Source organism: Anthonomus grandis, chromosome 3, assembly GCF_022605725.1.
Source record: "Anthonomus grandis grandis chromosome 3, icAntGran1.3, whole genome shotgun sequence".
Taxonomy (NCBI): Eukaryota; Metazoa; Arthropoda; class Insecta; order Coleoptera; family Curculionidae; genus Anthonomus; species Anthonomus grandis.
The window spans coordinates 14,515,678-14,540,233 of record NC_065548.1 but is presented as its reverse complement, the minus strand read 5'-3'; the positions used below and the strand labels follow the sequence as shown (position 1 = coordinate 14,540,233).

The 24,556-nt window shown below is 30.1% G+C and overlaps 1 protein-coding gene across 7 annotated transcripts; it reads right to left on the bottom strand.

The window, feature by feature from the left end:
- Positions 1-5,300: 5,300 nt before the first annotated feature.
- Positions 5,301-24,155, bottom strand: LOC126733843 (cytochrome P450 9e2-like). Of its 7 annotated transcripts, XM_050437262.1 has the most exons (13): positions 23,438-23,552; positions 20,461-20,687; positions 19,508-19,671; positions 19,282-19,450; positions 19,047-19,212; positions 18,839-18,998; positions 18,495-18,719; positions 18,151-18,440; positions 14,299-14,409; positions 11,609-11,796; positions 11,109-11,168; positions 10,526-10,748; positions 9,670-9,783 (listed from the first exon to the last, which is right to left on the bottom strand). In XM_050437262.1, exons 2-9 carry the CDS (start codon positions 20,595-20,597, stop codon positions 14,302-14,304), a joined length of 1,419 nt encoding a protein of 472 aa, XP_050293219.1. In that variant the 5' UTR covers positions 20,598-20,687; positions 23,438-23,552; the 3' UTR covers positions 9,670-9,783; positions 10,526-10,748; positions 11,109-11,168; positions 11,609-11,796; positions 14,299-14,301. The 7 variants fall into 7 exon arrangements, with proteins under 7 accessions (XP_050293214.1, XP_050293219.1, XP_050293220.1 ...); XM_050437263.1 differs by lacking the exon at positions 11,609-11,796; XM_050437257.1 differs by lacking the exons at positions 9,670-9,783; positions 11,609-11,796; positions 14,299-14,409; ... (6 more) ...; positions 20,461-20,687; positions 23,438-23,552 and adding exons at positions 5,301-5,862; positions 5,918-6,142; positions 6,313-6,466; ... (1 more) ...; positions 6,787-6,955; positions 7,014-7,177 and having other exon boundaries at positions 11,109-11,174.
- Positions 24,156-24,556: the final 401 nt, after the last annotated feature.

Genomic DNA, 24,556 nt, shown 5'->3' with positions numbered 1-24,556 from the left:
AGTGCGGAAACATTCTTCTGCCATAATGACGGCGATCTGGATACCAAGTGGCATACTGTTTTTCAGCTATTGCTGCATTTTGAAGGAACTCAAAAAAACCGCAATCATATTAACAGCTTGATCATTTTTGTAAAGAGTATTTTACAAAAAATCGAGCAAAAGATATTCAGAAACCAAAATGACAAATAAACTAGGTCTAATGAATATGTGACGCTTCCTAACAGTATTATTTAAAAGTTTCTTTTGTTTTTGCTGCTTACTGTACGTTAATTAGACATTCTAAGGCCGAACGGTAGATGGCGGTACAGAAGTTTTAACTCGGTGCGTAATTAAACTTTAATTCGTTGTAACTTTATAACGAGCAAATATATTATCGTTTGGTTTTATTAGTACAGTAAATCTGTCGAAAAAAAAGGTCGTTTTAACGAAAAAGTACCTACACACTTTTTTTTGCGGAAATCGTTAAAAGAGCATTCAAAAAGCTTAACCTGAAATTTATGACCTCGACGCGTACCGGGCTTTTGAAAAAATTCAAAAGTTTTTTGGAGTTTATTTATCTCGAGAATGGTAGGTTTTTGGAAAAATTTTTAAGGACAAAAAGTGTCGGGGACATCATTTTCTACAACTTTTCTGCCTGAGTTCACTTGCTGCGATAAAAATTACAAAATTACAACAAAAGTTGATAGCGTCAAAGTACCCAAAAAGCGTTTTTTCGAGAAAAATTATTTATCGCAGCATTGTCAATGAAAAAGTTATTCGTCTCAAAAAAACCTACAAAATTCATTTAAAAAATTTTCTTAACGAATAAACCGTTCCTTAGTTATAGCGTCTCAAACCTGTCCCCGTAGAATTTCTATTGTAATCGAGTAACGGTAAATTTTTATTTTATTTTAATTTAACTACTATGTATTATTATCGCAAAAGGGTGATTTACATGTCAATGTATTTAATGAATAAATAAATAATTAAATAAACAATTGCACCTATTGTAAATGTGTGAAATAGTTAACAACATTTTTTTTCGTTATCCTTATCAAAGTGAGCAAGCATAATAATTTAAAAGTAAAAATTACAAACAACTTTAATTATCAAACATGAATTAATAAGTAATGACAGTTAATTTCACTGTAAATATAACCACATAATAGTGATAAGCGCAACAAACTGATAGAACAAGGATTAATGTAAGTACAAAACATTTTAAACGAAGATTATCATAAAAGAAACAACTTTCATCGAATTCTTTCACAGTTTACTAACAAGGAATATTTTAACAAAATAATTTATATTTTTTTTTTATTATGTTGTAATGTTATACGACTGCGCATGAAAATTTTTTTATATCTCTTTTGACCAATGAAGTTAATATTCATATACTATTTTCTTAAATAATCATATAATATTTTTCATTTTCTTATTATTGTTCATTATTTTTATTAATAATTTTCGAATTAAAAATATTTTTTCGTATTGTAAATATGGAAGAACATTTTTAAATATTTTGAGTATGAAAAAACTTAATTTCATCATACAAAGCAAAATGGCCGTAATTGTACACGGTATAACTAGGGAACGGTTTATCGTCCAAGAAAATTTTTTAAATGTATGTAGTTTTTTTTGAGATGAACAACATTTTCTTCAACATTGACAATGTTGCAATAAATAAATTTTTTCTACCCCAAAAAGCGAAAAAACACTTTTTTGGGTCATCTACTTTTTGTAATTTTCATCGCAGAAGTTTCATTGAAGAAGATGATGTCCCCGACATTTTTTGTTCTTACAAATTTTTTCAAAAACCATTCCCGAGATAAACGAAATCCAAAAAACTATTGAGTTTTTTCAAAAACCCGGTACGCGTTGAGGTCACAAATTTTAAGTTAAGCCTTTTGTATGCTCTTTTAACGATTTCCGCAAAAAAAGTGTATGGGTAATTTTTCGTCACAAATTTGACAGATTTACTGTACTATGTAATATTTTGCAAGATGTCAAGAATATACCGTTTAATTTCGACTTTTAGAGTAAGTTAAAAAAAAAGAATTATTACAGATTGAGACCTCCAGATCTTTTATTAGGAGCCATAGAGCAGTAATAAGATATGGACATTGTTACAGCTACATTGATCTTTTTGAAATTTTGAATTGCTAAAATCGAATAAGTGGTTTAGAAGTTACACCGATTTTAATGATTACACTTTCAATAGCTTTCCCCACTACTACAATCGTTCGTAGGGCTGATGAGCCTTAAACCAAAATAATAGGGAATTTTTAAGATTTTCTAACAATATTATTAAAAGTATAGATTAATGCATTTTATTTAACCCTTAGTCTCCCATGACCTTCAAATTGTTTATAACATTTACCAGGTGACGGTACTTTAAAGTCCCATGTTTATAAAAGCCCATAAAACCTCTTTACATGTAAAAAATGCTTTTAAATTCTAACGATCCTTTTAAGTACCTATTGGTAAATACAAAATTTAGGTTGCCACTACTTGCTTTGACATTTCATGCTTTCAGTTAGCAGCTGACCGTGACAGTGCGTGGTGTGATAAAATACTAATGTATTTTTAGGTCCATTAGCAGATGTATTTTCCAGTGACAATTCTGATAATCAAGCTGAAGAAATTTTACAAGATACAAATAAGATGATGAATAGTGAACAAAAAGAAGTTACAGAAGAGATAGACAGTGAAATCGATCTAGAAAATATAAATGACAATGAAACTGAAGGTGATCAAGAGGAAAACGACAAAAATGGCGAATCAACAATACAAAGAAAATGGGAAAGAAGATTAGCAACAGCCCCTGATTTGTCAGAATATAATCAACCAGCAGGAATTAATGAAAACGAGTTTATTGAATGTGATACGGCTCTTGGCGTTTTTCTAAAATTATTAGGTCCAGCTGTAGAAAAAATTGTTTTTCAGTCAAACCTTTATGCTGTGCAAAAAGGGAAGTCATTAAATTTAACAGAAAATGAATTTTTGTGCTTTCTTGGAATAAATTTCTTGATAAGCTACCATCAACTGCCCAGCCTATCATGTTACTGGAATACTAGTAGAGATCTCCATGTTGCTTTGGTAAGTGAGGCAATGTCAAGAAACCGCTTTCAAGAAATATTATCTTTCTTGCATGTTAATGACAACAGCCTTTTATCTAAGGAAAACAAAGATAAAGTGTATAAAGTCAGACCATTATTCAAAATTTTGAATAATCAATTTAAATTTCTTTATTATGGAAGTCGGGAGTTATCATTGGATGAATCTATTGTCAAATTTAAGGAGAGGAGCGTGCTAAAGTAGTATAACCCCATGAAACCAGTCAAACGTGGATATAAGCTTTGGTGCCTGTCAGATCAATATGGATTTATTAAAAAATTTGACATATACCAGGGAAAAAATTAGATAATACAGACAAAATATAAAGACTACACTTTGGGTGAGAGGGTAGTCTTACATATGACCGAGGAGGAAAGAGGTAAAAAAAAGTTGGTTTACTTCGATAACTATTAAACCACGATAAAGTTGTTGGATATCTTACGTGGTCAAGATATATTTGCGTGTGATACAATTAGAAATAATAGAAAGGATTACCTAAAAATATGAAGTCTGATAAGATGTTGGAACGAGGAGCAGCAGATATGATGGTATCTAATACCGATATCACATATTTTAAATGGAAGGATAATCGTGTTGTCCATGCGGCCTCAAATTTTCATGGCACAGAAGAAACCATCATACAGAGAAAAGATAAAACTGGAAAAAAATGTGAGATAAGTGCACCATGTGCAATAAAGGATTATAACAAATATATGGGAGGGGTTGATCATGCAGATCGATTGCGGTACTGTTATTCAATTGACAGACGATCAAAAAAATGGTGGCACCGTTTATTTTGGGCTATGTTTGAAATTACATTTGTTAACAGCTACAATGTATCTAAGCACTTTTTAGATTTAGGTTCTAGCAAAGATTTGCTCACATTTAGGAGAGATTTAACTATGGAGCTAATAAACATGTCTCTTTCACAAAAAATCAGGAAAAGATTGTCTGATGGATCATTAAATCCTACAAAAAGAAGAAAGTACAACTACAGTGTACCAGACAGTGTAAGGCTTGAAAACCTTGGTCGTCATTGGGTGCAGTTTCAAACAGGCCGTGGAAGATGTGAACAATGCAGTTCAAGAGGTATTCAATGAAAACCCTATTCGATTTGTTCAGCATGTAAAGTTTTCTTGTGTTGCAACGAAAAAAAACAATGTTTTACTTAATATCATGAAATTACTTGGCAATCAAATTTATTTTATTTTGACAACTGGAGTTTTTTTATTGTGGTAAATATCCCAACGGTACTTCTATGTACCACTAAAAAAAAATTAATAAGAAAATACAATTTTGCAAAAACTCATTTTGATAAGTGATAGCACTATATTTTTAAATCAGAATTACAAAAAACATTTAGTAAATCTAATAGATTTCTGGTCTTGGGATTTGAAGGTACCAGAATTTAGTGGTACTTACAAGTGCCGTGAGTAGATTAAGGCTTAATGCAAGTTTTCGGAAACTTAAAAATAATTTTCAGAATTTTCTCATAGCCACTTTTATAATTATAAAAAAAAATCCACTGTTGCCAGATGTATAGATCCTGTGATACAGCCGCTTATCTCGGTTATTCGCCCAACCTGTACAAACCTATACACGATAGAAGTCCAGTGGGTTAAAAGTGAAGCTGGACCTGAAAGAGTCTCCTGCGTATTAAAAAATAAGCGATCTTCACATTACTGTGAAGTAATGTGTACTCAAGACTCTTCCATCCACGATTCTAAGTTAAACATTCACTTTTTGTGAAAGTTAACTTTTATATTATTAAAGGAAACATTAGAAAAATAGCAGTTTAATTTTTTTTATTACAAATTAGTATTTAATTCAAGTTTACTTAGCAACTAATAAAGACAGAAATTAATATTAACTTTTTTCATGCAAATTTATTTTACTTTTCGAGTTAAAATTCTTCAGAAAAGAATTAAAAATGGAGGGTAGTTCAAATACCGCCCTTCAGCGAGGGCCACGAATGAAAATCAATATGGCTCCGCCATTATTTGCTTTCAACTACCAAACTTTCTTTCGTTAAATGAAACTGAGTTTATCAAATTCGTTTTATCGTTCATAGTCAATTTTGAGTTTTATGCGGATGATGTGGCATTTTATGTCAAGTTATTTAGATACACATCAAAATAGTTTTTAAAGGAAAAGTTATAAAGAAATCCGAAAAATATTTAGATGTACAGAACAGTTGCATTAACTGCATTAATATTAATATTTATTTATATATATAATTAGAGACAATTATTAAAAATTTGAGGCAATATATCATAACTTTCTTAGTACATAAATTAATATTTTTATAATATACAATAATATTATATTTATTGAACTATTTTAAATACTTAATTCCAAGCCATGCTCCCCCTTCAATTGACGCGAATATATCTTTGGTGAGTATTGGTGGAGTCATAGTTTTCTGGATTGTAACTATCTCACAATTTAGAAGAAGATAGAAAAACATTAATTTTACTTCTGTAAGTGACAAGCGATTTCCTATACAAATTCTGGGACCAATACCAAACGGTAAATATGAGTAAGGTACAATATTTTTTGCATTTTTTTCTGAAAACCTTTCAGGATCAAACTTTTGTGGATTTGGAAAATATTTTGGGTCATTTTGAATTGCACATGCCGGTATTTGTACTTCCTGGTGGAGTAATATAGGAATATCCTTTGAGTTTTTATCTAAGGCTTTAATTGTGTATGGTTTGGTACAAATGCGGTCGGTGACTGGAAAAGGCGGCCATTTTCTTAAGATTTCTAAAAAAATCAACCATGACATAATATATATTTTTTAAATCTTCGATAGTTTTACCAGATATCACCATATCCATGTATTTCATTTCCTGCAGGGTTTCGTAGCTCACTTTACCATCATTTGACACATTAGTTTTTATTTCTTCACGAAGTTTATCTTGAACATCTCTATTTGTTGCTAATTCATAAGCTCCAAAGGTCATGACATTAGCTACAGTTTCAAATCCACCAAAGAAAAATATACAAGCCTGGGACGTTATGTCTAAGTTTGTTATTGGATTACCTATAATAAATTTATAAAAGAAGTATTTTGTTGTATAGGATAATAAATCCATGGGCTGGGATATTATTTGCAGTCTAATCCATCATACAGATTAAACTGTTTGTTTAAAGTCTGATGACATTAACAGAAAACTTTATTTTAAATTTTTAAATATTTGTTAATACGCTTACCATCTATACTTTCTTGTTTCTTTCTTGCTTCAAGAAGAAGATCAATCATGTCATGCCTTTTTATTTGATTATTTTCCCTTTGTTTAACAGATTCATCTATAACTTCTGAGAAGAATTCTGCACTTTTGGCGTTAATAACTCGGAATCCACAAGCCTGTTAAAAACCAGGTTAAAAATTTAAAATGTTTGGAAAAAAACTTTACCTTACTTTAGCAAATTTAGGTAAAATTTGTCCAATTAAAAACCGGAATATATTTAAAAAACCTGAGAAATCGGTCATTTTCTTACCCATTAGGTAAAATGTATTATTAGGCTCTCTTACTGAATCTACTTGAACCCCAAATGCCGTGGTTGCAATTATATCATTGGTAAATCTAAAAATATTAATTTAAAGCAAATATGTTGTTTTGTTAAAAAAAAATTTTTAGATATTTTTTTTTTTTATTTTTCTCATGAAAGCGGCTCAATTCGTACCTAGTAAAAATATCTTTTACTTCTAGCTCAATAATACCTTCGTCTTTTCTTTCTTTAAAATAGGTAGCAAAATTCCTTGCAGCCTCTTCCATTGTAACGTAAATGGCCTTTATTTTGCTGCTTGTAAATGTAGGACTTAATAGACGCCTCATCTCTCTCCATTTGGCACCTTAAGTTACTTTCTGTTAATCATTTATTAAAAAAATATTGTAAAGAGTTAAACTTACCACTGAGGGATAAGAGATTTTTTGACCACAAAGGGTCTGCTTCTGGATCAATTAAGGGTGGATGATCAGCAAAATGTTCAAAATCTTTAATACCAATTTGTTTAATTAGCTCTGGATCTCTGAGTAATAACGTTGGCATAGTAAAGTTATAAAATCCTACAACCCTAAAGAATTATTTTAAATAATGAATTGGCGGAAAGTTGTGAAAGTATTTAAATTTAAATGAAAATTAATATTATGTAAAAAATACAAAGTGCAGATTACGACCAAATGAACAAACAATTTTAATGTTGTCAAGAAAATTGATTTTTTTTTTAAATAGTGTAATAATTCCAAATTAAATCTAGATATTACTAATTTAGCCCTACATTTACCTGGAACTGGTCCTAGACTTAAGATCTAACTAATGATTAATTGTTTTATTAAATTTCCATGGTTTCCATTTGTTTCAAATTCAAATTCAAATTCAAAAACTTTTTATTTTCCCAAAATAAATTACACTTCACTTTTAAATATAACAATTATCTCGGTTGATGATAAATAAAGGACTACCCTGCGATTAATAAACCGATTCACAAGTCTGGAACTTATTTTCAGAAATGTGTAGAGCGCCCCAAAAACTAAAACCTATTAAAAACTAAAACCTAAAGAAAAAAAAAATCACTATTTATACTTAACAATAAAGTTAATAATTTTCAGTTTATGACAATAATTTTGGTATCCGGTCAAGCACAAGAACCCCCCATAGGTCACTAGAAGAATAGCACTAATAATTCATTATTATTTATAAATTGGACTGACAGAGAACGCACAGATCTAGCCACAAATAGTCAGATAAATTCAACATTTTCTCACATTTTCATTAAATTGTACGTTGCTCTTGCAAAAGTTTATTTTTAATGTGTTTTGAAAATGTAGATATTGCTAAAGTTTTTTTTTCAATTGGAATATTGTTCCATATTTGAGGTGCAACAAAAGCAAAGGATTTTTGGAATTTTGCAGAACGGTTGCGATACAAGAAAATTGCCAGTATAGCGAGTTTGGTGATAGTTATAGTGATCTCTAGATATGAAAAGTTGATATAAATATGGCGGTTGCTTGGATTTTAAAACTCTATAAATAAAATTGGTTAAATGTAGCGTACGTCGATTAGCCATAGATAATATTGAGTGTTTATTTAAGTGTGGAGTAATATGATCTCTATACAAAATATTATATGAAAATCGCAGACACGCATTTTGCAACTTCTGAATAGATTTAGAAATTCTGTTAGTCAAAGAGCTGTGATAAATGATGTCACCATAATCCAACAAAGATAAAACAAGAGAGTTACATAAATAGTATTTTATTGTTGAGGGTAAAAATCTGCTTACTTGATATATTTTCTTCAATCTTAAATAGGCAATGCAAAGTTTCTTTTTTATATGCGTTTCGAAAGTTAATCTTGTGTTAAGGTAAACACCTAAATTCTTGACTTCTCTGACAACAGGCAACCTTTCATTATCTATCATAATATTTAAATGTTGATTAATATTTGCTATTCTGGCTTTGTTCTCTCTTAACAATATTACACATGATTTTGCAGCATTTAGCTTAAGATTATAATTATTTGCAAAACTTCGAATTTTTTTTAGGTCATCATTAAGATTTTTCTGAAAATGCTGCAATAGATCTTGATTAAATGAAATGTACAGTTGGGAATCATCAGCAAACTGTTGTATTTTGGAATTTATAACCTCTTTGTTCATATCTGCAACGTATAATGAAAACAATAATGGCCCTAATATCGACCCCTGTGGGACGCCCGTTGTCACCGGCATGTAATCAGATTTAATTAAAAGTCCTAATTAATTAAATATTTAATTAGAAGTCCAGATTGGCTAGACGGAATTATTTTTTTAGATTCGACAAATGAAACAATCTGTTGATAAATGTGCTTTTCCAAAATTTTTGATATAGCCGGCAAAATACTTATGGGTCGAAGTTCTTTAAAATCTCCTGGATTTGAAACTTTTGGTAATGGTAAAATAATAGATTTTTTCCATAAGTTCGGATAACTATTTTCTAGAATACAAGTATTAATAATATTTATTAAAGCATATTTACAATAAGGAAAGCATAATTTAATATCTCTTATTGATATATCGTCTTCGCCTGTGGCATTAGTGCTAATAGAATTTAAAATTTGGATTAATGCTTCTTCGTCTATCAGACCAAACCTTAACTCCTCGGTAAATGATTGATGCCTATTTTGTTTATAAAAATTAATCTTTTCATCTGAGGTAGTATATGTACTTGAATTAGAATTTACAAAATAATTATTTATTGCAGATGGATCTGGAATAGCTGAAAAATGTCATTGGTATTTTGAGTTTTGGTCAGATTTAACTTTTCAGCAGATTTCCAAAAATCCCTTCCAGACTTTGTAGAAAGAGATTGAAAGTAAGCTATTTTCTCACGGGCTATGGCATGTTTAGTCGTATTTCGAAGTTCCCTATAGTATTGCAGTTTGGCGTCGTTCTATGCTGTAGATATTTCTTGTGGGCCTTATCTCTTAATTTCATTAGCAACTTAATGTTATTCGTAATCCATGGTGTATATGGCTTATCCTTTTTTTTGTTTCAAGGGAGCATGCTTGTTAAGTAAAAACATGATAAACGAATTAAAAATGTTTAATTTATTATTAATATTAGTTATATAATAAATAATATCCCAATTTAGTGCTGGAGCGTCCCTCTCAAAGTCACCCACTGTAATATCGTTTTAATTTCTAAAAGAAACAAATTTTTGAAATGGCTTGTTTGAAATCAAATTAAAGCATGCAAAAGTTAAACAGTGATCAGATACACTTTCTGAAATAGGTACCATCTCACAACTTTCAGGGATGAATGTTTTACTTGTTATAATTTGATCTAATAAACTCGAGTTATCTCCAGTGTGACTAAGCCGAGTAGGGTTTTTAACATATTTCGATATCGGATAATATTAAATGATTATTTGTTTCCAATTATTCCACCCACAAATCAGTATAATCCCAGACTCGAAAAAAATTTTCATAGAATCCACTTCTGTGATCTCGAGAAAGTAATCTCAGACAAATTACATGAGTGGCCAATATTCGTTCGTTTTTATTTAGATTTAGTAAGCATAACCTATATTAATATCATTCGGGTGATGATTTAATTAACTATTTACTTGAATGCAATCAATCTAAACAGTTATAAATCAAATAGTAAATAGCTTACGTAAATTGGTTCGTTTTTCATTTTCAAACATTTCATTTAACTAGTATGGAATTTCATTTAGTACTATTTAAGCAATTAGAGGTTTAAAAGTATTTAAATGATTATCCAGTAAGATGTTATCATTGGACGCCGTGTGATTTTTATCGACAATTTAGCCTTAAGTAAGGCTTTAAAAATTAATATAAGATACATATTTTTTATATTAAAATAATTTGTTATAGAAACGAAATGTTATATAGAAATTCCTAAGGAACATTTCATTATTACCTTTCCGTGGGGTACAAATTGTATATGAATTCAACAAAATCCTTGGTATTCATAGTTCGAAATAATATTCTCCAACTATCACCAAAAAGTGGTATTGGATTAGTTTGTACAACTCCAAGCCTTTTCCAATACTGCATGGGTTTAAGTAAAAAATACCATATTAATAGGCCTAGAAATGCTGTTCCTAGTAATAACATCATCTTTTACTGTTCTGTTTATAGAGCTAAAAAAAATCATTTAAGAAAGCTTTTTGGAAATATTCTGTGGGATCTATGAAGTTCCTTGAAGTTTTGTGTAACCGACATTATTTCTAAAAAATCATCGTATAAATTATATGCATGACTTAATTTTAGTTTGTGTGTTTCTTGAGAATAACTTTTAAGAATAAATTACGAGATTATTCCTTATATCAATCAACCAAAATATTAATAGAGGTAAGTACACGTTAATTCCCAAATTTATTTTATATGAATTACTTGAAATATTTGTAAATAACTTTCTAAATGCAACACAAAAAAAACAATATAAAATAAAAGGTTACACAACATATATAAAACTAATATGATTCATAAACATTACTTACCCAAAAAAATTAATATTTCTACATCCACAATCACCACCAATTTAATAATATTATGTGAATCTAAAACGAAATTGTAGAGCATATAAATAAATCATTCTTATATATATTCCTTATATTGAATTAAGTTATTTATAACATAGATAATATAAGATAAGTCCTGCAGCGATGATTTATTTTTATTTCATACGTACTACATTTATTAATGATATTTTTGAATTCAGAAAAGTTTAATTTCAAGAAATTTCTTAAAAGCAAAATATTTGTTTAATTATAATTTTTTTAAATAGATCTGTATAAAAAATGCAACCCCATTAAACACAAGCTTAGGAAATCCAAGTGGTGGAATATGCACAATAAAAAGTTTTTTAAAATAATTAACCTAAGAACACCACCCTTATATATAGTATAACACGCAGACGTTTGAAATATTACTATTTGGTATAAAGAAAGGCACACCTCCTCTTCAGTTAATCGACACTTTCATTCAGATTTTTTCTTACCAGATTTCAAAAGTTATCTCTTACGCTACCCAATGTCACAATTGTGACTTCCTTATTTACTAGTGTTATAAGGATCAAAAAATGTTTAATCTGGGTAGAGAACCATGCGACATGATTGTGAATAGTGCATTTTATAGGTGTGCACACGCAAATCGTTTATTTTGCCGGGAGTGCATTCTTGTCATAACCTGAAAAGTTTCAGATTATTTTCAACAATGGCTCGTGCAGGTAAGTTATTATTTATTTATAGAATTTAGGGAAAAAAAGAAGTGCTTAACATTAAAAAGATATAATAAACTTCAATTAAGTGTATTGTTTTTAGAGATTGAAAAAAATCTTTAAAATTGTTGATTCCAAGAATGGTTTTGTTATGTATATCACAATTGTGAGCCATGGGAGTTAACGTGGTTTAGTTTTAATTAAGTTGGATACAATTAATCTTTTGTTACAGGAAGAAGTAAGGAAATTATTGATTTGGACCATCTAAGGGATGACGAGGAGGCATTGTTTCAACTTCTAGACGAAGTTGGGTCAGATTTAGAATCCGAGGATGAAGAAGATGAGTCTGAAATTTACGAAAAGATCCTAATTGTAGCACCAAATGAAGCTGATAGCTCTTCAGATTCAGAACATGATTTACCCCTCATATATTTCCAGACTCTCCAGTAGAAGCATGGAAACTTTAGAAGCAAGGATTTTCCTGTAAAAGAGGATTATACTCCATCCATCGTAAAAACTCCAAACGAATATTTTGCTAAATATTTGGATGATGATTTTTTTGAGTCAGCCGCAAATTTCACTTCGCAGTATTTCTTGCAACAAAATGCAAAAGAAAACAACTTTACCTCTCAACAAATAAAGAAATTTTTTAAAATGAATGCTTTGATGTGATGTATTAATCTTCCAAGAATACATATGTATTGAAATGAAATACATATATATGAAAATATAAGTTCCCATTAATTGATGGGCTCATGACCCGACAAAGGTTTTACATGATACGTGTAAATTTACATGTCGTTGACAATCTTAGCGTATCAGAAGAGGAACAAAAAAAGAATAGATTGTGGAGAATACAGCCGGTAATTGATTTGGTTCGCAATAGATGTAAAGCCATTGAAAGAAAAAAAGATAGCTTTTTCTCTTGACGAACAAATGATTTCTTTTTTGGAAAGATGTCCAGTTCGACAATTTGTTAAAAATAAACCAAGACCAGTGGGACTGAAAAATTTCGTTCTTACAACATCCGACGGCTGGTATTGGATTTTGAAATCTACCAGGGCAACACTATCCCACTAAAAGATAGGGACTTAGGCTTGGGACCCTCAATAATATTGCGTCTAGCAGAATCATTACCTCAAAATAGTTACCTGTATTTTGACAGATACTTTTCAACTATTGCTTTGATGAACAAATTGGCGAGTTTGAATATAGATGCAACTGCTACAATTATGTCCAACAGAGTAAAAGGGTTTGATTTTAAAAAATACAGTTTAATGAATAGAAGAGAGTCAGAAGAAGTTGTTAGAACCGATAATAAACTTTGCATTACAAAGTGGAAAGATAATAAATCTGTTTTAATGATATCCACACCTTTTGGAAGACAGCCGGAAACTGAGGTGCAAAGATGTGTTGAAATAAAAATGTTGGCTCCCTAGACACACAATTGTGTACTCTATCCCTCCCTTAACCCTTTCGAATATTTTTTAAAATAATTTTCGGTACCTTTTGACCCAACTTTATCGGCGTAAAATAAATATAAACCCCAAACTCAATTTTTTTTTTATCTCGGTACTGTAAGGGATATAAATAGCTTTCAAACTAATACCTAAAATACTTTAAACATTTGTTCTTTTAAAAAATGCAGTTTTAAGAAATTACTGCAATAACAATAAAACATTATTTGCTAGACGTTTCTTTGTAGGGCTTTGGAGATGATGAGAAAAGTTAATATAATAAACATTGGTAGTATAACATGGATGCGTATAACATGGCTGTATTGATCTTTTTGCTTTGTGATGTGTTTTGTTTTTGAAGTTTTATTTATTTATTTATTTATTTATTTCTTATGTAAACATAAATCCTTTCATTTATAAAGTTTTTATATCATTGCTCTATTATATTATAATCCTTAAGAGTTAAACCTACAAGTCATTTTCATACTTGATTGCACACTATATAAATAGGATTAAAGTAAATGATTTTACATTAACAGAAAAAACTTTTAAAGTAAACATTAAGCTGCTTCTCCTTGGTTAATTATGTGTATGAGTGAATTTTTTTAACGTTTTTGTCTATAATATTGTTCATAATTTTGTTCCTGAAAGGCTTTGAACGTTGCCATAAATCGTTATATAATTTTCCTTATCTTCCCTTTGCCTCATATTTTTTTTCATATCCTGATCCTCTTCCCATGCTCCCGTTAGATATGTTCTTTCTTTTTTCAGAAGAATATTTATTATTACATTTTTAAATTATTGTTTTTTAAAATTTTTTTTTTGGCCTCAACAGAATTCAGGGAGCCTTTTGTGTAAGGGATATCTCTGTAAATCTGCATATTATGGCCTATTGGTCATCTTGCTTTATTAGCTTTTTTTATTTAGTTACAAATTCTTCGATTTTTTTTTGTTATTGGTAAATGATGAAATACTCAATATTTAGTGGAATTTTGTAAAAGTTAGTATACCTACCTATTAGTTTTCTTTGTGCTTAATTGCTGTAATTTCTTGGTGACTAATAATAACATCAGAACAAGATTCTACTGGTTTAACCAAAAAACCCTTATGTTGGTTTGCTGATTGCTGAATAAAAATAAAATAAATATTTAATAGAAAACATAACAAAAACATTAAAATTTACATTTAAAATTTAAACGGATTCAAATTACTTCAACGTGGCGAGAATAAAAAACTAAACCAAAAAGTTGCATGAGAAAATGTTTCTATAAACATGGGTCCGGAAATGCACAGTTTTCAAGATACAGGGTGATGAATTTTTTTTTTTAATATAATTTTTTATTAATATATATTTATTTTAATATTTACTCGATTCTTTTGAAGTTTGGAAGTATTACTTGTTGTATTAAGAGGCTAATTTAGATTAAAATTATAAGGTCCAGTGGCGTCCCGGGAGACATATTATTGGAAAAAAATGTACGCCACTGCCTTTTTTTCAACTTTAGTATTAGTTGTTTGATTAAGCATTTAAAAATACAAATTTTTTGCCTGTTGTATTTTTTTTGTTTGTATCTCACTTCGTTTCCGACAAAAAAAAAAAATTAATACGGTTTTATTGCATGCCACTGGACAAAATTAGTTTATTCATTTTTGATAAAAAAATCACAGGTGCCTTGGAAAACAAAAAATCATTCCTGCATAAAGGTTTGATAATAAAAAGTGTCAGTTCTCCTAGAAAAATAATTAATATTAATAAAAAATTAATATTTGAAAAAAATGTATCACATTTCCGGACCCATGTTTTTAGAAACTTTTTCTCATATTTTTTAATAAGGAATCACCCATTTAAATATCTACGTCTATTTTTCGAACACCCTGTATATTAATTCACATTTCTTTTACTTATATAATTTTAAATCAATTAATTTTTTTATTCGTGATTGTGGTCCAGATACAAAGAAAAATTTGTAAATTTGTTTTATTACGAATACGTTTTGTCATCGCGGTAACTTTCATCAGATTTTTTTTGGTTAGCTTTTGTCAACGGACAAACATTTAAAACAGTTGCTATATAATAAATAAAAAACCACAAATTTTTGCTATGCTATTGAGCGACATTGGCTATTATTGGAAAAATAAAATTACGACTATAAAATAGACATTTGCAAATCTTAACCCAGATACCCCTACCGTCCGTTATAACAATCACCTAATAGTTCGCTGCAGATTTGAAACTCTGTCACTCCGCGTTAGGTTATTCGTTGTTAGAAACGCGTCTTTTAGCAAAATTTTATTTTCTAACCTCTTAAAGGGAGAGTTCTGTATGCGAGAAAGTGTTTGGAATAACAGGTGCTTAGTTTCTTATAAACAGTGGATAATTATAGGTAAATATACTGATAAACTATTCATATTATTTTTCCATCTTGTGAATAGGTAATTTTAGAAAACATCAACCTTATACTTGTAAACAAATAAGTTAAACATTTTCATCTCACCGGCAAAAATATAAGCTGAAATACCGATGTCCTTTATAACGGACAGTAATAAAATCCGGTATTATTCGATTTTTTTCCTTATATTTGCAGTTATTGGAAGCGGCTCTTGAAACTTCATGAACTCATGGCAGAAATTGAAAACCTTGATGACAATGAGTTGATTCCTGATGGTATTGTCGTTCTACCGCCAGTTAACGCAAATGAATATAACACTGATGAAGATTCCGGCGACGAAAATGAAGTGGATATAAACAACCTCTCTGGAAGTTAGCTGATGACTGAAGTTGATGTAATATTTGAAAACAAGGGATCTAACCAAACTACAGTTAAGAGTGATTTTGACAGCGACGATGACCTACCTTTGTCTACCTTTCTTACGAAAAAACGACCAAAATTATCGACCTCAAAACCAAATTACTCTTGGAAAAAAGGTGACAGCAACCAAGATTTTCCAGAATAAGTAAACGCAAGTGGTCCAAAAAATTCTTTTTCTTCTTTAGAACTATTTTTTCAGTTTATAGATGACGAAATTATTGGCTTGGTTGTAAAATATTCCAATTTGTATGCTATTCAGCATAATAGCCAAGGTGATATACATTCCAGCGAAATAAAATGTTTCGTTGGTGTTTTACTGCTCTCTGGATACAACTCATTTCCTCGACGGTCAATGTATTGGGAAAATAACAGTGACGCAGGAAATAAGTTAGTCTATTCGGCGATTTCTCGAGATCGCTTTAGTTTTATAATGCAGAATTTGCACCTGAATGATAACAACAATCTTGAAAATACCGATAAGTTTTCGAAACTGAGGCCTTTGTTTTCTACTCTGAATGAGAAATTTCAGTCATTTGCACCCCATTGAAGAGTGCCATAGCGTAGACGAGTCGATGGTACCCTATTACGGCGGTCATGGATCAAAACAGTTCATCCGAGGAAAGCCCATTCGTTGGGGTTATAAGGTATGGGTGAGAACAACTAAAAAGGGGTACATTGAATGGTTTGAGCCGTATCAAGGGTCCACAACTATTATTTCTGAAAAATATCGTCCTCTTGGCTTAGGGGCTAGTGTTGTACTTCAGTTTGCTGATATTATTCAGTCTCAATGTGACAAAGCTCCTTTCCATATCTTTTGTGACAATTTTTTTACGTCATTACGTCTGTTGGCTGAGCTGACCTCCAGGGGGCTCAAATGTACAGGAACTCTGCGAGAAAACAGACTATCAGATTGCCCGCTTGAAAAATCCAGTATGTTCAAGAAAAAATCCCGTGGTAGTTTTAATTATCTTTTAGAGGAGATCCAAAATAATACTGTATGTAAATGGAATGACAATAGTGTTGTTACAATCGCCTCAAATGTAACATCTCCTTTTCCAACACAACAAGTCAAACGCTTCTCTCAGAAAGAAAAGAAAATGATAACGAAAACATGGGCGGTGTTGATAGGGCTGACCAAAATATAAGCCTTTACCGCGTATGAATCAGAGGAAAGAAGTCGTATTTTTGCTTGTTTTCACATGCTTTGGATATGGCAGAACAAAATGCATGGCAACTTCATAAACATTCTGGCGAAAAAATGGACCATTTGCAGTTTAGGAGGTGTATTGCTGCGGCATTATTAGAAACATATAAGAAAGGAACAAAACGGGGGCCATCTAAACCAGGCAAATACCTGCATTATGAGTCCAGATATGATCGGATGGATCATCTTGTGAATTATCAGGAAAAGCAAACCTGCTGCGCATTTTGCCACAAACAAGCAGCATTCAGATGCCAGAAGTGTGATGTTGCACTTCATCCAAAAATGTGTTTTTTAAGTTACCATACTAAAAACTAATCAATTATTATTCGTTAAAAAAAATCTCGTTTCTAAATAAAGGTTTATAAGTTTATAAGAATAATTGAGTTTTAGTACCTTATATTGCTACTGTATGTTTAAACCGACGGCTTTTACAGAAAAACCTAAAAGCGGAACTAAAAAATTTTACAAGAAAAATATGTTTATTTTAACCCAATAAGTAGATTTACAAAAGTATATAACAAAAAACAAACGTTAAGAGTTTCAGGGTATCTGGGTTAAGTAAAGCTAAAAAGGCACTAGAAAATAAAATTCTATAGCTTTAGGTTAGTATTGGGCTCGCTCATATAAAATTAACAGTTTTAATTTTTATTTTCTAGTTAAAAACATACATTAATTTTCTTTGTAATACACAATATTATGATATCTATTAATCTATTTTAAATACTTAATTCCAAGCCATGTTCCACCTTTAATTGACACGAATAAATCTTTGGTGAGTATTGGTGGCGTTATAGTTTTCTGGACTGGAACTATCTCACAATTTAAAAGAAGATAGAAAAACATTAATTTTACTTCTGTAAGTGACAAGCGATTTCCTATACAAATTCTGGGACCAATACCAAAGGGCAAATATGAGTAAGGTACAATATTTTTCACATTTTCTTCTGAAAACCTTTCAGGGTCAAATTTTTCTGGATTTGGAAAATACTTTGGGTCATTTTGTATTGCACTTGTCGGTATTTGTAGTTTCTGGTGAAGTAATATCGGAATATCGTTTGAGTTTTTATCTAAAGCTTTAATTGTGTATGGTTTGGTACAAATGCGATCGGTTATTGGAAAAGGTGGCCATTTTATAAGAATTTCTACAAAAATAAATGATTAAATAACATATATTTTTAAATCATAGATTTTTTTACCAGATACCACCATATCCATGTACTTCATTTCCTGCAGGGTTTCGTAGCTCACTTTACCATCACTTGATACGTTAGCTTTTATTTCTTCACGAAGTTTATCTTGAACATATTTATTTATTGCTAGTTCATAAGCTCCAAAGGACATGACAGTGGCTATCGTTTCAAATCCACCAAAGAAAAATATAAAAGCCTGGGCAGTTATGTCTAAGTTTGTTATTTGATTACCTATAATAAATTTATAAAAGAAGTACTTGTAGTTAAGGATATTGATTTTATGTTAATATAAGAATAACATTTGCAGTCTAATCCATCTTTATTGTACATTTTTAAATAATTTAAAATACCCTTGCTATTTGTACTTGCTTGTTTCTTTCTTCCTTCAAGAAGACCGTCAATCATGTCCTGCCTTTTTATGTTATTCTTTTCCCTTTGCTTGAGGGTGTCATCTATGACTTTTGCGAAATATTCTGCGCTCTTGGCGTCGATGATTCGAATTCCACATGCCTGTTAGACACCAGGTTAAAAATTTAAAATATTTGAAGCAAAACGTACTTTAGCAAGTTTAGGAAAAATTTGTCCCATAAAGAACCGGAAGATATTTGAAAAACCTGTAACATCGGTCATTTTTTTACCCATTAAGTAAAAAGTATTATTGGACTCTCTTAGTGAATCCACTTGTATCCCAAATGCTGTGGTTGCAATAATATCATTGGTAAATCTGAAAATATTTATCACTTTTAAACATTTTATTTATTTTTTCTGGTTAATGAAAATGATTGGTTCTTACCTGGTAAAAAGATCTTTTACTTCTAACTCAATAATACCCTCTTCTTGTTTTTCCTTAAAATATGTAACAAAATTACGTGCAGCCTCTTCTATTGTAAGGTATATGGACTTTATTTTGCTACTTGTAAATGTAGGACTTAATAGACGCCTCATCTCTCTCCATTTGTCACCTAGAATAATTTGTCGTTAATTAATTGTTAAAGGATCTTGTAAAAGGTAAAACTGACCACTGAGTGATAAAAGATTTCTTGACCACAAAGGGTCTGCTTCTGGATCAATTAAGGGTGCATGATCAACAAAATGTTCAAAATCCTTAATACCGATTTGCTTAATTATCTCTGGATCTCTGAGGAATAAGGTTGGCACGCTAAAGTTATAGGATCCTACAACCCTATAAAAGTTTTTTAAAATATTTAGTTGGATATTAGACTCTAGCTAGAACGTTGTGAAATTATTAAAATTCAAATTTAAACTAATAAAGGATACCTAGCGCAGATTAGGGTATAGTTAATAATTCTTTAATAATTCGAGATTACATTGTGTAAGAATTTTTAAAAATTTCGAAGTTGTAAAAGTGTTAAACCGGTCCAAAAACTAAATCTAACTAAGAATTAATTATTTTATTGGATTGCAATGGCTTGTTTCGATATCAGATGTTAAACGAATAATTCTTTTCAATTCTCCCATACACAAATTTCTCTTACGCATGCGAAAGTCTAGTAAAAAAGAATCACAGACCCTACTTTTGTGACCTCAAAAAAAAAGAGTTTCAGACAAACAACATAATTGACATGTAGTACAAAATTATTTAATTAACTATTCATTTAATATCATATTTTTAATAAATTATATAGATACTGATGATTCTCATACGTAGAATCCAGTTACATATAGTAATGAATACAGATGCATAACGAAATAATAGCTTAATCTCTGTAAATGGGCGATTAGAGTGTTTAAATGATTATCTCCTAGATTATCCAAATAGGTCTTAAGATTTGACATCGTGTCATTCTTGTCGACGATTCGGCTTTAAATGAGGCTTTAAAAATTAACATATCGAAAATCTAATTCTAGATTAAAACAAAAAAAACAACTGCATCTAAATTTGTTGTGTTAATATACTTAAAATTAAGCAATAACGAATATAAATAAATTATTAAAAATCATTTTTCATTACCTTTCCTGGGGATATAAATTGTAAATATATTCAGCAAATTTCTTATTACTCATAGTCCGAAATAATATTCTCCAACTATCACCAAAAAGGGGGATTGGATTAGTTTGAAGAACGCCAAGCCTCTTCCAATACTGCATGGGTTTAAGAATAGAATACCATATTAATAGACCTAGAAGAGCTAGCTGTTCCTAGTATTAATATCATCTTATATTATTTTGTTTTAAGACCTAGAAGAAAAAAAAATTAAAAATGACAAGATAATAACACAGAAGAATTTACTAATTAAAATTTTAAGAAAGCCCCTTTAGGGCCTATCGGAAAGTGAAAGATTTTTAAATATTCGTTATGTGGTCCAAAATATGTATTTACCAGTAACGTTGGTAGCTTTGGAGCTAATCGATTGCGCTGAATTTCACTTATTAATTTTTTTATTATTTTCATTTATTATAATTTTGGCACCTTTAACCATTATAATTTTGGATGTAAAGTCGCGCACCCAAAAGGAAAACTATATAAAAATAAATTATATTCACTTAGGCTCATACACCTATAATGATAACACTAACTATAACTAAGTATAAACCAAATTACTCGTCTCATTTATACTAGTCATTGGAATTTAGAAAATCTAATTTTGTTGTTATGGCAACACTGTGTTGCTTATATTTCGTTAATGTCACAATATAGACATAGGCGTAGATGACTTTTTTCTAATACTTTTTCTGACTTTAAGTTTCGTACACAAATTTTCTTGTACGAACATCCGATATGCAAACTTGCTCATTTTTGATAAACGAAAGCCTTGTGGTGATTTAAATTTTACATTCAGAATCTTGTATAATTATTTGGGCTGGGATCTAAACGAACTATTTGAAAGAAATCGGGATATTAGACTTCGCGGTCACACTTTAAAATTAAAAAAAACAGATGTATAAAACAAAAACACGTCAAATGTAAATTTTGCCTAATAAAGTGTTTGATGTTTGGAATTAGTTACCCGTAGATGTCATAACTGCTCCTTCTGTAAACTATTTCAAGAATTGTCTGGATAGATTGGACATGTTTAGTGTTTAAATTTGAAAGCTGACATTTGAAGATTTATTCAAATATACATTGTATTGTAATGTCTACTTAGTTCATAGAGCTATACAGAATGTAAATTCTTGGCTTTTATCTAATAAAATAATAATAATATTAATAATATAAATAGCTGCGTCGTCTCGATTCGTTTTCGAGAAAATTAGAAAAATCTTTGTTTATCTTAATTTGTTCAGATAGAAAACAAAAACATAAAAATATCAAAATTCAAAATTGTCAAAATTGTTGCTGCCACTGGTATTTCATTAGGCTCTGTTCACACAGTTACCAAACTTTATAAATTTCATCCATTCAAAATGAAAATATTGCAAGAGTTAACCGAAGACGATTTCGATAGGCTAGTTGAGTTTTGTGAAAAAATTACTGAAGCGATTAATGATAATATTATTCATGTAAAGAATATCTGCTTCAGCGATGAATGCAAATTTTATCTAAATGGATTTGTTAATAAGCATAACTGTAGATATTGGAGCAATGAAAATCCTCATGCATTTGTAGAAGGGCATACCCAGTACCCTCAAAACATTAATGTATGGGCAGGCATTTTAGGAAATAAAGTGATTGGGCCCTTATTTATTAACGGAAATTTAAATGGAGACATTTATTTGGATATGTTGGAAAATACCATCAATCCGCTTATCACTGAATCCATTGAAAACCAAATCGATGATGATGGAAGCCCTATACTTGATGAGGCTGAAATATATATCCAGCAAGACGGCGCTCCTTCTCACTATGTTCTTCCCGTTCGGCAATGGCTAGACGACGAGTTTCCAGATAAATGGATAGGGCGAAGGGAGCCTATAGAATGGCCTGCTAGATCTCCTGATATAACGCCGTTAGACTTTTTTCTATGGGGTCATTTGAAATCTATTGTGTTTACTCCCCAACCTAAAAGTTTGGATGAACTTCGTCAACGCATCATCGACAGCTGACATGAGATCCCACAACATGTTTTTGAAAATGTGCGTCAGGAATTTGAGCATCGCCTATATCATTGTTTGGCCAAAAACGGGCAACATTTTATACACTTATTGAAATAAAAACTGATATTTTCATGTTTTTGTTTTCTATCTGAACAAATTAAGATAAACCAGGATTTTTCTAATTTTCTCGAAAACAAATCGACCGATTTAAAAAAATCAGACGTCAAAATAAAAACCTTATACTTCGATACCCCTTGCCATTTAAAATTTTTAAGAGAATGACCCTGGGGGGTAATGGGTGAAATGGGGTGAAGTCATTTTAGGTTAGAAAGTTGTCCTCCTTGACAAACCTTTTGACGTATTTCGGCGTTTTTTTTTAAACAGTGGTTTTCGATAAATTCGTAGTGGGAAGTTTTCAAATGAACACCCTGTATATATTTGTGTGTATGATTTTGTTTTATGTAAAAATGCTAAGTCCATCCTTGGTTATAAGCCTATATAGGTTCAATATTATAAGGTTATATAGGTTCGATATTTTTTCCGTACGATTTACAGTTTATCCAGAAAATCAATTTTGAGTTTCACAAAGAATGGCAAGGTAGAGCAATTTATATGTTTTGATAAGTTTTAAATTTTATAGTATATAAGTACATCTTATTTCATACATAGTCTTAGCAGGTTATTTTCTATTATGCATTTCTATGATATTTTCTTTAATCCTATACTTATCCCTGTCTCATGCATTTAAAAACCCGAAATTTTTAAAAAAGCACGACATCAAAAAATTATAATTTTCTTCTTCGCGTCGATTGTTTTGTAAAATTCTCATTTAATCAAAATAATTTCTTTATATCTTATTTTCTCTCAAAATAATATATTTACATGTAGTTTTTAAAGCTACGCTACGCAGTAACATCATAACTCACCAAATGGTACACTAAAGATTCACGTACTTTAATTGTATTTGAAACATCGTTCACACACGAATGCTTCCTACCAATATTTTGTACTAAAATAAAATCATACTAGCAAAAAGAAGCGACGGAGACAAAAATCGTTTAAGTTATTATTATGACCTGTTGGCGGTAATTACAACAATTATTTATTACATACGAGTATTATGCAACATAAAAACGTTATCTATTACCGCTTAGAACCGATTTAAAGCAAATTCAGATAGATAAAAATAGGTGCATATTATTCCTATTTGGTGATAGGTAGAGTCTATTCAATAAAAAATTTAAAAAATTGTTTACTATAAATAAATTATTTAATTGTAGATTTTTGTAACCGACATTACTTCTAAGAAAAATGGTATTGTTTATATACAGTAGTTAAGTTATTTTACTTAATTCATGAAAACTAGTGGTCATAATATAATAAAAAATAAATAGAATAAATAACGAAATCAAAGTAAGTATTAGTTATTCCTTATATCAAGCATCCAAAATAACATTTATGAACAAATAAGTACATTTATGAACTTACCAATAACTTGAAAAGTTTCTAAATAACTTTTTGTAAGTCAAAAAATGCACACAATATAGAATAGAAAAGTACACAAAATATATAAAGTTAATTTGAGTCATAAACTTACTTACACAATAAAATTATTATTCCGGCATTCACAGTAACCACTAATTTAATATGTATTACCATGTGTATACAAAATGGAATTGTAAGAAACTAAGTAAACCAGTCTTATATACTACTTATATTTAATTAAGTTGTTGTTAATCTATATTATTATAGTTAATAAAAGATAAGAACTGCGGTGATGAAGTATTTTTATTTCATACATGAAGTATAGAAAAAAATTTAAAGATTTTGAGTTTTATTGTGTAACTATTTTTTTTAATAGATAGTGGTTCTTGTGTTTAGAAAATGTTATTTGCTTTTTGTTGCCTTAATAAAATTATACCTAGATATAAGTATATATAACCCTAATTCATTAAGTTCTGTGAAGAAACTACCAATGCATATATGACATTTTCCTTTATTTGCAAATTAAAACCTTCTCCTATTAATTTAAGGACCAGTATAGCGGCTCCCCCATAAGGTTATTTAATGGT